This window comes from Centroberyx affinis, unplaced genomic scaffold (genome assembly GCF_046629955.1).
Source record: "Centroberyx affinis isolate AG114_WGS23_722 - 3 ecotype Tasmania unplaced genomic scaffold, CSIRO-AGI_Caff_v1 ptg004508l_1, whole genome shotgun sequence".
Lineage (NCBI taxonomy): Eukaryota > Metazoa > Chordata > Actinopteri > Beryciformes > Berycidae > Centroberyx > Centroberyx affinis.
The window spans coordinates 166,380-181,158 of record NW_027282155.1 but is presented as its reverse complement, the minus strand read 5'-3'; the positions used below and the strand labels follow the sequence as shown (position 1 = coordinate 181,158).

The window sequence follows — 14,779 nt, the reverse complement described above, 5'->3', positions numbered from 1 at the left end:
AAAGAACCGCCCTTCCAACCCCCCTGAGGGGAAGAAGAATTGGGCCACCTAGGGATTTTCCTTACCAACTGGAGGAGGTCCCTGTTGTTTTCCCCCCTGGGACAGACCCACCGCCCTACCTCCGCCTGCAAAACGGAGGAGAGGGCCCAATGTTTCAAACTGTCCCGAAAACTGCTGTGTGGCGGCCCGCTGTGTTCTCCCGACTCACAGCTGTTCAGCAGTTCGAGCACAAGCTCCCCCCGTGCTCCCCGTTTCACCAAACAACCCCTCACCCCCTGCCGTATTTAGGCCTGGGAGACGTGGGTCCTTCTTTGTTCCCGTGTAGTCACAAAGCACAGTCCCAACACCGTGCACACCACACAATTTTCCCACAACAAATAAAACATTGGCTGTTGCATCCAGGCACTTTGCTGAGGGCACAGCCATTAAAAAAACAAAAAAAAACCACCCCGGAACAAAGCCCCTTATCTGGGCACGTTCCGTCGCTGTTGCGACTACTGGTAGGTTTGGCTCTCTCCCATGTGCTAGGAAGAAAGGTGAAAATCCAGTACTTGAGTGTATGCTGGAATTATAGGTGAGTTCCACCTGTGGCAAGTACTGGTCCCATTCACCACCACTCATACATGTACTTAGCAAGTTGGTCTTTGAGTGTCCTATTCAGTCTCTCCACCATACCGTCTGATTGGGCATGGTAGGGAGATGTCCGAGTTTTTTCGATGCCCAGTGAGCTGCAGAGATGTTTGATCAGGTCTGACTCAAACTGTCTGCCTTGGTCCGTGTGGACTGACTCTGGAATGCCATGTTGTCGGATATAGTCCTCAAAAATACATTTAGCTACTGTTGTGGCACGTTGAACCCTCAGAGGAAATAGGTTGACATAGCGTGTAAAATAGTCCATTATCACTAACACGTACCTATTCCCTTGTGCAGTAATGGGTAGCTCTGTGAGATCCGCTGCAATTTTCTGGAATGGTCGGTCCGCTTGAATTGACTGCAGTGGAGCTCTTTCATGTGGGGTAGGGAACCACGTGATTGACATGGTAAGCACTCCGCACAAAACTTGTGAATGTCACGGGACATGTATGGCCAGTAACAGATGCGTCTAGCCCTTTGCAAAGTGCGCTCTGCACTTAAATGTCCACTGAACTGGTTTCCATGCATGCCCTTCAAAGCTGTAGGAATGAGGACCTCGGGCAGGACAACTTGAAAGCTTGGTGACGTGTGCGGCCCTGGTTTGACTTTTCAGCAGAATATTCCATTTTGTAATGTCAGTTTGGGGCACTCATGCCAGAGTTTTCTGTGATGGGGGAGAGTGTTTGAAGCAGCCAAGTGGTGGCCTGTGATTACTTCTCTCCAACCAAGCCATGACTGAGACATTCATCCACACTTTGCTGTCGGCGGAGTTCATCCAAGTCAATGGACAGTGTGGGGCTGATGTCAGGAATGACTGATGTGGAAGTGTCATTCCCGTTCCTGCCAGAGGAGGGCACTGTTTCACTGGGACTGTGAGAGGTGATGATACACTGAACAGCTTTAGTGTGTCTCTCTGTGGTCGGCCGTCGGGACATAGCATCCGTGTTAGAATGTTGTTTTCCTTCTCTGTGAATGATGTTGTAGTCATAAACATCCAGCTCAAGTATCCAGAGACTCCGTCTACCTGTGGGATCATTATCCACTGGGCTTTTCCTGAGGCTGAGCAGAGGCTTGTGGTCCGTTATTACTGTGAAAGAGGTGCCAGATAGAAAATGCTTGAAGTGTCTCACAGACCAAACCACTGCCCAGAGCTCACGGTCATAGGTAGACCATTTCCTTTCAGAAGAGCTGAGGGTGTAGCTTGAATAGGCAACCACACGCTCTTTCTTGTCTTGATGTTGAGCAAGCACAGATCCAATGCAGTCTTGTGAAGCATCTGTGTATAACAGGAATGGCTGCGTGAAAACGGGATGTGCTACGATTGGAGGATTAGTCAGGGCGTGTTTCAGTGACTGAAAGGCATCCTCATATTCAATTGTCCATTTGATAGATAATAGAGTGCCCTTCTGTGTGAGGGCATGGAGTGGAGAAGCAATGACTGAAAAGTTCCTGACAAACCTACGGTAAGAACATAATCCAACAAATGCTCTCACTTCCGTGGTCGTTCTGGGCGTAGGCCATTCACAGACTTTCTTGCATCTGGCTGCAGAACTTGGCTGGACACGACATGTCCAAGGAAGGACACTTGGGTGCATGCAAACTGACTTTCTGGCTTTCAGCTTAAGGCCAGCTGAGCGGAAGCGACTGAACACATCTCCAAGGCTTTTCAGGTGATCTGTGAAGGAGCGGCTGAACACCAGAACATCATCCAGGTAAATCAGGCATTCCTTCCAGTGAAGGCCGTGGAGCACAAGCTCCATCAGTCTTTGGAATGTAGGTGGGGCGTTGGTTAAACTCATCGGCATGACTTTGACTGGTATAACGCACTTCCAGTGCTGAATGCTGTTTTCTCTTTGACGCATGGGTCGAGCTCGACTTGCCAGTACCCACTTGAGAGGTCCATGATGCTGAACCAACATGCACCGGACAGGCTATCCAGGGCATCTGCAGGACATGGCAACGGGTATGAATCTTTGATGGTGACTGCATTTAATTTCCGAAAATCAATGCAGAACCTGTAGCTGCCCTCTTTTTTCTTTACTAGAACGACAGGGGAAGCCCAAAGGCTACAACTTTCTTCAATAATGTTTTGAGAAAGGAGCTGTTGAACCTGCCTGTCTATCTCTGCTCGGGTATGGGGTGAAGTCCTGTATGCTCGCTGTCTGCTGGGCAAAGCATCTCCTGTTTTGATACTGTGTTGGACTACATTCGTGCGCCCATAATCCTGATCATGTGCATTGAAAACATCGGAGTAACTCAGAAGTAAGGCCTCCAACTGCTGGCGCTGTTCATCATTAACTGCAGACTGACTAAGATCAACTCCGGGCAGTGACTGAGATTGGGATTGGCTTTTTACTTCAGCTACTGTGGCTGTTGTGACCTCTTCTATGAAGAATTTCCCACCCTCCTGACTGCCTAGTGAGTGAAAATCTCCAAGTCTTGTGTCACATGGTACATGGCAATCACTATTGGTGGGGTTCATTACTCTAACGTAAGTGATGCCTGTTTTTACAGGAGCCAGTATGCGCGCTACCAACAAACCTGGTAAGCTAGGGGGTCCTGGCTCTAAGATGCCAGTGTAGTTGGACATGTCATCAGGCTCACCAGTAGTGGGCTATAATGTTCATCTGTGACAAAGCAGGGACTACTATGGGAGCTAAAGTGACAGCACTGCAACTGAGGGGAGCAGTTTGGGTGGCACGTAGGAAAGGGACAATGGCACGATTCCCCTTTCAACTGGCCTGCCCTCAAGTCAAGAATGGCATGATGTTTGTGAAGAAAGTCCCATCCTAAGATTACTGACAGTGTAGTGTTTCTGACTACTTGGACATTGTGAATGAAAATCTCATCACCTAACCTAATGGTAATGGAAAGCATGCCCAATGTGTCTAAAGAGTCACCAGTCACTGCCGTTGCAGACAGGTAAGACTTTTGAATAGGCTTTGTTCTCAGGCAAGGAATGGACATTTTCAGGGCTTCACTGATCAGAGATATTTTTTAACCTTAGTCTAGCAAAACTGTGGTGGCAATGTTCTCAATGACTGCAAATACATAAGATGTGGGCGTGTCATCTTGAGGTGTTGGTATCTGTTGTGGGGCCTCATCTTCAGGAGTAGCAGACACTTGGCCCGTAGTACCTGCTACCATGCGTTTCCCTGATGAGAGATGTCCTCATCAAAGCTCACATGATGATCGCGTTCTCTGGACAAAGGTTGCCTCTCCCGTGAATGGTAGGTGCTGTGTGAGCCATACCTGGTCCTGGCTGGCTCTGATGTGGAATAGCTGGAGTGTCTGTGCGAGCCAAGGTGTTCCAGATAGCTGGAGCCAGGGCTGCTGGAGTATCGCCGCCGATCTGGGCTGGAGTGTCAGAAGCGATCATAGTTGCCAGTAGGATGATACTCACAATGAGGAGTTGGAGAAGATGGAGGTGTAGGCGAGCAGTGTCTCACACGGTAGCCAGGCGAGTAGCTGCGGTGAGGATAGTCCCCACTTGGCCTGGTAGATCCATGATGGCTGGAAGCAGAAGTGTGGGATTAATGCGCAGGCAATGCATGTGGAGAGTAGCGATGCCTGTCTCTGCCCCCCTCACACCTAGACCAATCAGATGAGTCAGGCCTGCCTCTGTAAGAGTCTGTATAGTGAGAAATGCGAGTGGCAGGATGGTCACGGTGCTGTCGCAGACGAGTAACTTCCAGTCTGAGTGCACGGACATCATCTGATAGCTGTTTGACTGCATTCTTAAGGTCAGGATATTGGTCTGAGTGAGATACACTATGCTTTGTGGACACCATAGCAGAGAATGGCTCACCTTGAGGGACAGAGGAAGTTGCACCCTGTGTGCAGGCTGGCATGAGAGCAGGTAGGGGAAGAAGTCGCAAAGCTTCCTGAGCCCACTTCCATTTGCATGCAATAGCTAAGGCTTCCTCCAATGTAGTAGCTCCATGCACATGACATTTTGCTTGAAGAACTGGATCCATACCAGCTATGAACCGCCTGAAACCGCCTGTTTTAGGCTGCACTTCCAAAGGCTCCTTAGGTAGGTGTTGCCTTGCATTCACAAAAGTCTGGAAATGTAGCAGAAATTATTTTCTCCCAAAAACGTAATTCAACTTGGCTGCACATTCCTCATAGTTCTGCTGCACTGTTGGTGGTAATGATAGCCAGTATGCCAAGGCATCCCCACTAAGTCTAGTAGGAAGAATAGTGGCTATATTTTGCTGTTGTCCATCTACACAGGCTTTAACCCTTTCCTGCATGAATTATTAAATCACAAAGTAATATTTTTTTTAATGTTTGTTTTTACTTTTAAACAAGTGAAAAATCATGCCAATAACTTTTTTTTCAATATATTTTGTTTTGAAGGAGTTAGGTATCTGTCCACTGCAGTGGACACCATGCATGTATAAAAAGTGATTCAATGGAACTCAATATAGATCTGAAAAAACATATGTTTTTAAAACATTTACTAAGAGCAAATGGTATGAATACACATAAGAACATTTTTTTTAAAAACATATGTTTTTCGGACCTATATTGAGTTCCATTGAATCACTTTTTATACCATTGATGCATTGCGTCCACTGCAGTGGACAGATACGTCGACTGGAGTGGACAGATGTATTTTCAGTCACAGAAAAAAATGTACAAGAAAAATATTATTAAAATCTGAATAAAAGTATTTCTAACATCTTATTTAGTTGAAAAATATTTTTTTTACCTGTCTGGTTTTCTGAGAATAAAAGGATTTAACAGATATTCCTGAGGTACCAAAGATAACAAGCAAATAGTAAACATGTTGTCCCCCACCAGTGATGTAGTTCCACCCTTGGGTCAGTAAGTGATTGCTGAATGTACTTGAAATATGAGTGAAATTGTATAAGCATTTTCGTATGAGACAATGAAAGGACAGATTGACCATATACTTCTGTTGCCTACTCTCCTCAGAATTAGGTTTACAAGTTATATCTTGAAATGTAGTAACTGTAATTGTCCTGTTTTTACTCAATACAGTACAAAATATAAGAACTACAATACGCAATAAATACAATCCGTACATTACACTACAATACAATTTATAATACAATATACAATATAACCTACAACACCAGGAGCTAGAGTGTTATGAATAATATAAATGCTAAATGATAAGTGATGGTATTGCACAGTAGGTAAGTGGTAATATGATATAAGTAGTCAACACTGACGGTACAGTGGTAGTGCTGAGTGATGAGTGCAATAACAGTACAACAGTCCAACAACTGTACAATAACTACAGAGTGTCTTGTGGTTAGAGGTTTGCCCAAAAATTCTCCATTGACTCTCACTTCAACAGATCAACCCAGTCTGATGTCTCCAAGTGTGTAGCGTGTGTAGACTATTATGTTACCTATGATAACTTAAACTGTATTGCTTTACCACTGAGTTCCCATTCATTGTCAATGGCACAAAGTCAACGTTACAGTGTGACTAACAAACGAACGAACTAACGGACGGAGACCGATCCATAGTCCCCCCTTCGGCGGGGGACAATAATCAAATGGAATTGTAGACAACGCTTTGGGGGTCCGTGACCTGGTGGTTGGGACATGGTACTACAACTTAAATGGTTCAAAATGGTTCCAAATATCTGTCCACTGTAGTGGACACCATGCATGAAACTGCAAGCTCCAATCTAGCTTTCCACAGAGAGAAACTTTCCTTGTCCTTACCATCCCCATGAAAACAAGGCAGCTCCACTCTGTAGTGAATGAAATTGGTGTTGTTACCCTGTGCCGAGCCAAGGAAATGGCCAGGTTCATCAATTTATTCCGTCCTCGACATCATCCACTAACGATGCCAAGGACATGGTCGATTATTCTACTGTCCAATTTATAAACAGGCGGTATGTATGTATGTAGGGGCATGGATATGTATACACATGGATCTCCTCATGATGCCTCCATTACTAGAAACAATTCAACTAACCTGTCCACTCCCCTTATATTTTTACTTTATACTAAATTTAAAAAGATTAAATAAACTTTCATTATAAAAAAAAAAAAAAAAAACAGGCGGTAGGAAGGCTTTTGTTTTTGTCTTCCGTCTGTGTTATTTAATTCACAAAGTGTCCGTGTATTTCTCCAACAGTTCATACAACACGAACTTCAAACTCGAAACCCATGTTCACGTGCGCGAACACAGCTTCCACGTTGTGATAATCACTCACCGCCGTAAGTAGTTGTAGTTGCTTGCCCTGGCTTCGGCGTTAATATGAGGAAGTAAAACCGCTGCCACCAGTCTGTAACCCTAAGTTTTATGTGAAGACTCCAGTCTCCCGGGCTGTGGGCAATAATCGGTCTACAGTGGTTGTTTGATCCTCTTTTTAATACCGGGCCAAAACGGACTCAGCATTAGCTTCTCACATGTGCACAGAGAATCTCGTGTCTCTTCAACAACGTCCAAACACACACACGTTACAGGCAGGAACTAAAATTACTCTGGGGGACTGACTAAATAAAATCTTATAATCATACAATTATAATAATAATATTAATTATAACAATAATAATAATAATAATATTAGTAGAGATATAATAATAACTAACAATAATTATTATTTAGCTATATAATAATCCAAATAATCAAGTTGAAATATATTCATAATTAAATATAGCCTATAATAGACCTTAAAAAATAAATGCAACACAATAACTTAGATTACACAAGCAGAACAAAATATTGGGATATTATGTTTTCACAACTTTATTCACAAAACACTCAAGCAAATGGTAGCAGGCAAATTAGGCCTAGTTGTGACACAAAGGAAAGTTAATGGAACACATAAGTTATGTGAATTGCAAACAGGGCAAGAAATATAAATGGTTTCTTGAAAAAAAAAAAAAGAAAAAGCTGAATTGAATGATGCCGCCAGATGCTAAAACCACTACTGTATGCTATGTATAAAACACTCTCCAAATTCAAATGTGTGTGTGTGTGTGTGTGTGTGTGTGGTGAAAGATGCAATAGCCTAATTGATTCAGAATCCCTGAAAAATACCACAGCCCATAACTTCAGACGTCAGCTCTCAAAACCACTCAACCCCCCTCTCTTTCTTCTTATTTCTCTCTGTCTGTCTCCTTTCCTTCAAGGTTTCTCCAGCTGGATGTCATCCTCTTCCTCCATAACGTTGCCCACATCCTGGTAGGGGTTCTGTCCCTGGGTGCGCAGGATCTGATCATATGTGCTGCAACAGTCGTCCAGATTTAGCCCCTGGGTGAGTATATAAGGCGGATGAAAATCAATGAAACACAAAAATCAATGAAACACATTGATGTTAAATTGAATGGCACAAGATAACATGTTCATTCATATCTCTGTCCCAGTGTTGTTCTCGGGGAAATGATAACGCCTGGCACATTCTGCTCAGTTGCTCGTACAACATCCTCTCCCTGCTGTGACATGGGTTTGACACTCAGAAACAATGACTCAGAAGAGGGAGTGACTCATTTAACGCTCACCTCATATATGTTCTCCTCTTCCTTCTTCATCTTCCTCTTCTCCAGTTCATTTAGTTTCTTTGACTGGTAGAGGAAAAGAGAAGTTGGTAAAGCTGTGAGATGATGCAACTTCCCGCGGGGGAAAGGTGAGGAAACAATGTTGTCATCACACAGAATAAAAAAATTAAATTTTGAGAAACATGTTTTTTATGTGGCAAACACAGTAAAACTAGAGCGGTCTTAAGGACTGCAGTCATTTCTGGTATGTTGAGTGTAACATGAATACAGGGTGTTACCATGATTTAGCAATTTGGGGAAGTAACCACAGCTTGAACAACAATGCTACGAGTCAGGTGAATTAGACAGAGCTGTGTCCGGTACAAATGGTGCTAATGATGTTATGCTCTGACCTTGCACAGAAGGGTGGCAGAAGGCAGCAGCACACACAGCATAAGTAAGATTCCCTGAGCTGTCAGGATCTTGTTCTTGGTGCTTTCGCTGATGTTTATCGTCTTTTCCATTGGCTCTGGGCATGAAGACAGGGTTCAGGGGTCAAACACACCAAGCAGCAGTTGTGTCAGTCTCTATTCACTCACAACCACATACTTTATTTTTTGTTGCTAGTGAGAGAGAGTGCTAACTCCTTAATTACTTAAAGGACTTGCCAACTAATTTATTGCAAAAGATGGATTTTTTCATTATATAACTGTGCTATGTAGCCTAAAGAACAGAGCAGAGTTTAACATACCTAAAATGGATCAATAAACAATTGATGGTATTGTTAGGTGAGGGCAATGGTGCTGGTGTATACTAATGCAGGTTATGTCACACAATATCTCCAGAAACGTTTAGCGTTTGTTTTACATTTCCGCATCTGAATTAAAAGGAGAGATTGTGATGCAGAGTGTGTGAAATGCCCATAGACATTAGGTTGATTGCAACTTGATCTAATCTTTGTACTATTTTAAGTAAACGACCGGGCAGCAGACTGTCATGAGACCATCCTTATGATGTAAAGATTGACTAATCTACAATATGCACAGATACTGCCATTCATAGAGCTCTTGGTTAGACTAAGGTTCACTGGATTTATGGATTATGAGGATACACCCCCCCCCCCCACACACACACACACACACACTCACTGTAGACCTGCAGGTAGGTGCCATGTGTGTAGACAGAGATCTTGTGTTCATGGCTGCTGACGAGACACTGGTACAGGCCAGTGTCATTGAACTGCACCTCCATGATTTTGAGGGTGTAACATCCGTTAGACTTGCCCTCGTTAAATGCATGCCGTGTGGTTGACAGGTTCAACTGCTGTGTAGAGACTAAACTGTTGCCAGAGCTTACGAAACGCTTATGAAACCAAGAATTGACCACTTCCACGCTGGCGTCGTAGCAGCAATACAGCCTGGCAACCTGAGAGAGTTGCAGCCTCAAAGAGGGCCGGTCCGGCTGTAAAGTCACCGTCTTGCCCTGGGCAACCACTAGGGAAAAAGCAACAATAATGATGTATTGTTTTTTTAACATTGTTCAAAACACTTATGTCAAATTATTTTGAGAGGTGTCATGACATTGGAAGAGATTGTAATAACAATAACCTTTATTTATAGTATACTTAACAAAACAGTGTCATAAAGATGATTAATAAAAATGTAAGCAATAAATAAAGTTGCAAATGCACAGAATAATAAACAATAGACCAAAAGTGTAATGTGATAGCACAGCCATCTGTTCTGACAGGAGATGTGGTTCACTGGAGCACAACTCAGAGCTAGCGAGAGTGGATATCTTTTTGTGCAGACATGTACAAATGCCTTATTTATACAAGCCCTAAAAGATAATTTCATCTACACAATTCTAATTTATTTCTTCAAATCAGAGTCTGGAGCCACAGAGAGCCACAGATATTGTATTTTTAAATAAACTGGCCTTACTCACCAACACAACAAAGCTGCACAGGACAAAGATTGTAACTGCACCCATCCTCTTCACAAATGTGCAAACCAGAAATAAAGGCAAAATAAAGCTACTGGAATCTTGTCAGTAATGTTCTCTACACCACACCCATCCAGGTCCTCACTGCTGTTGTAATGATACACTGTCTTGTTTTCCTCTCAGTCAGGATGTACGCTTGAATAATTTTCAGCAGTCACCCATTTGCATATAACCTGATGGAAATTACCTTGTTGCATCTGATACATTTAGACAGTGTATATGCAAAATATTCTGGAAAATGAAATAAATAAATATCAGCTATTTTTCTTACCATTTTATGTCTCTCCAGATGAAAGATTTATGGCCAGATCTGATCCACGAAGCTAACCTTGGATCATAATACACTCTCCAAATCAATAAGTAGCTAATAACTATATAAAACGACAGAACAGGAATTTATTTCCCCCATTTATTAAAAAAAAAAAAAAAACGGAATTAAAAAAAGAACGTACCACAATTTTTCTTAAGTACACATCATTAAAAACCCTCTTACACAATAAAATCAAAACCCAAATACACAGAATAGTTCTTGCATATTCATTGTTTATAGATAGACAAGATGGCGGATGCCTGAATGACAAGGACCAGTGCCTATTCTATACAGAGCGCTGACTGGCGGAGTAAAACATGGTGAGGGCTCAAATCCTATTGCCGTTATGGAGATGGACACAAACACAGAGAGTACAGGCTACCCCTGAGAGAGGGTCGACAGGGGCGAGTTAAACCGCCCTAATAAAGACCCCAACCCTGAAACCAACCAATCAGAATCCTGGAATTATCTCTCAATGCATATTGGCCATTCACTCATTGGCTCTCTCCCCTTAGGTCAATTTCATGGACCTCCATGAAAGGCAACCCACCAGAACAACAGTGCTTGTGTTTGTAGACTTGAGAGCCCTTTATGAAGAAAACAGCTTGATCGTCTGAACAAGGCACCACTCTATAAATACATTTTCTATACATCTATGTATTTGTATATAGGATACATGAGGAAAAGCAACTGAAGGAGAGAGAGAGAGAGAAGGAGAGAGAGAGAGAGAGAGAGAGAGAGAGAGAGAGAGAGAGAGAGAATTGTCTGTAGTAGTCGTTCGCCCAGTGCTGTGGTGGAAGAGTGGAGGTATTACTGTAAACTGGTGTTAACTGGGTTTCACCTGCTGATCATTGCAGTTCAATGTTGAAAAATTCCTGGTTGAGATTATCTCTTTAACCTTATGCCATTGGCAGGCTGGATGGCCACAGTATAAAATGAGTTTGCACTCAAACTCGCAAATGGCAGAATATTTGCATAATTGTCAACTTCAGATCATTCATGCATAAACTGGTTACAGACAAGTCTTTTCTCTCTCTCCATTATTGGCAAATGCATAGTACATAATTACATAAGCTTCTTTGAAAAAAAACAAACAGTAATAACAAAAACCTCCCCGACCCGTTTAAGCAAATCAAATGAAATACACAATGACATAGGATAAAACTGTGTGGTAGGAAAGGTGATCATACTATCATAAGAAGTGAAGGTGTGATCAAGATGTGTATGTAGCCAATAAGCTTACTAAACACACGTTAAGACAGACCAAGGGAGAGGGGCCGTAGCTATACTGGTTGCTCACCCTTTCACTATTATTTCCTACAAGATAACATTTATATACAAATCTTAAGAGGAAGACAGGATGTAGATAAAATGAAAGCCAAAGTGATAGAGAATGAGAGAGGAGGGGGGAAAAAAAGACGACAGAAACGAGGCAGTAATGTTCAAACACAAAATCGTATCATTTAGTTAACTTCTGACACTCAAGCAACTAATGGCACCACAATTTGCATAATTTCATACTGATGTTTAGTAGGGTCAAAGGGGGCTTTTGTTGGTGTGCCAACAACGATGAGAATGCATACTAGGAAGTGATCATGATTACTGCTATTACAGTACTGGTAAGAGTGACGTCCGAACAAGTCTGCAGTTTTCCTGCCACCAAAGCTTCAACGTTTCCTCAATATCCTTATCTGACTCTATTGTCTTGTTGCTCTTTCCTTTTTCTCTTTCTGGAACAGATCCTTTGTTTCATGTTGGTTTTTTTTGCCAGAGGTGTTAGGTGACTGGTCCTCTATCCAGTTCAGTACAGTACAGCTTGTTGCAGTCACACTGGCTTGGTCTTAAACAGACACAAACAGATTCTGCGGACACTTTCTTTCATTTTCTGTGGTATTTTTTTTTTTGCTGAAAAGCTGCACAGATGTTCTTTTTCCTTTCTAAAGTGTATGTGGGAAAACATGGGGTCTGCAGACTCTGTTTGGGTCTAAGTTGGTCATAAGGCTAGGGCAGTACGTCTTAACACAGTATCTAATATTCTTCATCTCGTTCTTCATCTTTACATTCATTCCCCTTGGTACAGTATTGAAAACAGGTATTTTTCAGTGATAACCCATGCTCCTGTCGTCTGTTTGGTGGGCAATCCACGTACTAAAGTTGCCACATATTGGAATTTGGAGAGAGGAAAGGCAGCTACTAACTGCAGGCTGCGCTAGTGAGCCATCACTCTCGAATCAGCATTAGGCGACATGCTAATATACACATGAGACGTGTCATAAGAATATAACAGCTAGTATGAGGATCTAACGGTACTTGGTTATGTCTTTGGTCCTGTGTGCATGGCCACAGTTCAATGCCACTACTCAGAAATTATATCATTATCATATTACAATCAACTCCTGAATAAAATACATAGAGAGAGTCCAATTTTGATACAAATATTGCTACCAGTGAAGAATATACTCTTTGACTAATAACATATCTAACAGCATATAATACAAATTGTAACCCCGTCTTAACTCCATGTTTTGGCTCAGGAGCTACAAGCCCTATTTGGGGGAAGTTGACACTGCAGACATTACAATGAAACAGGCTAGCAGAAACATCGCCGGCACTGACTGCCCTCCCTCGTGAAAACACTGCTGTAGCACTGGGCCCTCAGTGTGTGTGTGTGTGTGTGTGTGTGTGTGCTCACTGACTTGTGTCTGCATTTTTCTACAGTACAGTGAGTGCAAATTTTGATCTCATCTTTCCTGCACATCTCCCCATGACCCTCTAGTTCTCTACGCTTCGAGCTGGCTTCAAAAAAACCAAAGCAACAATGGCCTTTCCCTTGCTTAACACTCCCCCCCTCACTCCACTCTTTATCGCTGTCTACCTTGATCTCTATTACACATTCCAGGTCTGCCTTCTTTTCTTTTCTCTCTCTCTCTCTCTCTCTCTCTCACACATTGCTCTATCTTTTCGGCCCAGTGCTGTTAACAGTTTCACTCGGGTGAGGCAGCTCATTGACCTAACAGGACTCGGAGGAATAAATAAAAGCAGTAAACACAAACAAGTCTCTATCACTAACAACATGATTAGCTATAGTGCCACTATATATAAATGTTTCTAAGTTGACCTAATTACAGTAAGATAACTCAGAAACAAAGCCTTTCTCAATTATACACTTTGTAACACACATACACACACTTTCCCGCATGCATCCTTTCAATGATGAGGGCTGGCCATATAAAGCAAAAAAGAGAGAGAATAAAAGTAATAAATATTGCAAAATCAGTGTTGGGAATCTGTGTGGGTCCAATTGGATTTGATCAGAAAAAGTGCATTTCTGCTGTACTTTGGCATAGACTAGAAATAACACTATATGTCAGCAGTAGTATTTCATTACATCTTAAAATGTTACATTGCCCTCTAAAGGCTCCCAACTGGTATAACTAACTTGGCATGTGTATATAAGATTTACCCTTTACAATGCATCTGCCATTGGTAATAATGTAAATAGGTTTTCTAGCGTGCATGTTTCTGGTGTGCGCATGTGTGTTACAGCAGGTCACAATCACAACATCTTGTTAGGCAGCATCTCTCACAGCAAAATATTGCTCCATTTTTTTGGCACCTGTTTGCAAAAACCACCTCCCACACAAAAGTAGGATCTCTCTCGTTATTTCTGTCTAGCTCTCTACCAAGCATGCACACAAACAGACAAACATACACATACACATACACACACACACACCTCCCATGTTGCATCACTGAACCACTGCACTGTGCACAAAGCCCTCCCCCTCCGCCTGGCAGAAACTTCCTGGTTGGCTACAACCAGCTGTGACTCAAATTCAGCAAGGGTCCAGGCATGACAGTGTTGAGGGATTTCCAGGCAATCCTCTGAAAGTCACTCTTGCACTTCAATCCAGCACCAGTAATAATCTAAACAGGAGAAAAGCCAAAGAAAATGGTGAAATGATTGATAGCACAAATTTGAAAAACAACTAGAAATAACCGCCTCGCGGTTGTATGCCTCTGCCAGTAAAATTTGTTTTATCATTGCAAGGACAGTCTTTATTTATTGAACATATATAATTAATGTGATTATTAGGTCAACTTAAAGGATTTTGGTGTCTGCAAAACTAAGTGACCACTGTTTTTGTAGAATGACCCAAGGTCGTTTTCTCAGCTACAGTGGTAAGCGAAACATTATGATGTCACAGTGAAGTTGACCTTTGAACTTTTGGATATAAAATGTCATCACTTCATCATTTTATCCTATCAGACATTTGTGTGAAATTTTGTCATAATTAGCGTATGAATTCTTGAGTTATGGCCAAAAACGTCTTTTGTGAGGTCACAGTGACCTTGACCT

General features: G+C 42.4%; 2 protein-coding genes across 4 annotated transcripts in view; both read right to left on the bottom strand.

Moving 5' to 3' along the window:
* Positions 1 to 7,356: 7,356 nt before the first annotated feature.
* Positions 7,357 to 9,641, bottom strand: cd79a (CD79a molecule, immunoglobulin-associated alpha). Its single transcript, XM_071544250.1, has 4 exons — positions 9,254 to 9,641; positions 8,519 to 8,634; positions 8,130 to 8,192; positions 7,357 to 7,881 (listed from the first exon to the last, which is right to left on the bottom strand). The coding sequence occupies exons 1-4, from the start codon at positions 9,639 to 9,641 to the stop codon at positions 7,756 to 7,758; spliced, it is 693 nt and encodes a 230-aa protein (XP_071400351.1). The 3' UTR covers positions 7,357 to 7,755.
* An 862-nt stretch (positions 9,642 to 10,503) lies between these two features.
* Positions 10,504 to 14,779, bottom strand: part of arhgef1 (Rho guanine nucleotide exchange factor (GEF) 1) — a 36,472-nt gene continuing 32,196 nt past the window's right edge. For all 3 annotated transcript variants that reach the window (XM_071544244.1, XM_071544246.1, XM_071544247.1), the window contains one exon: positions 10,504 to 14,346. The gene's annotated coding sequence lies outside the window, so the exon portion shown is untranslated. The remainder of the gene's footprint in view (positions 14,347 to 14,779) is intronic.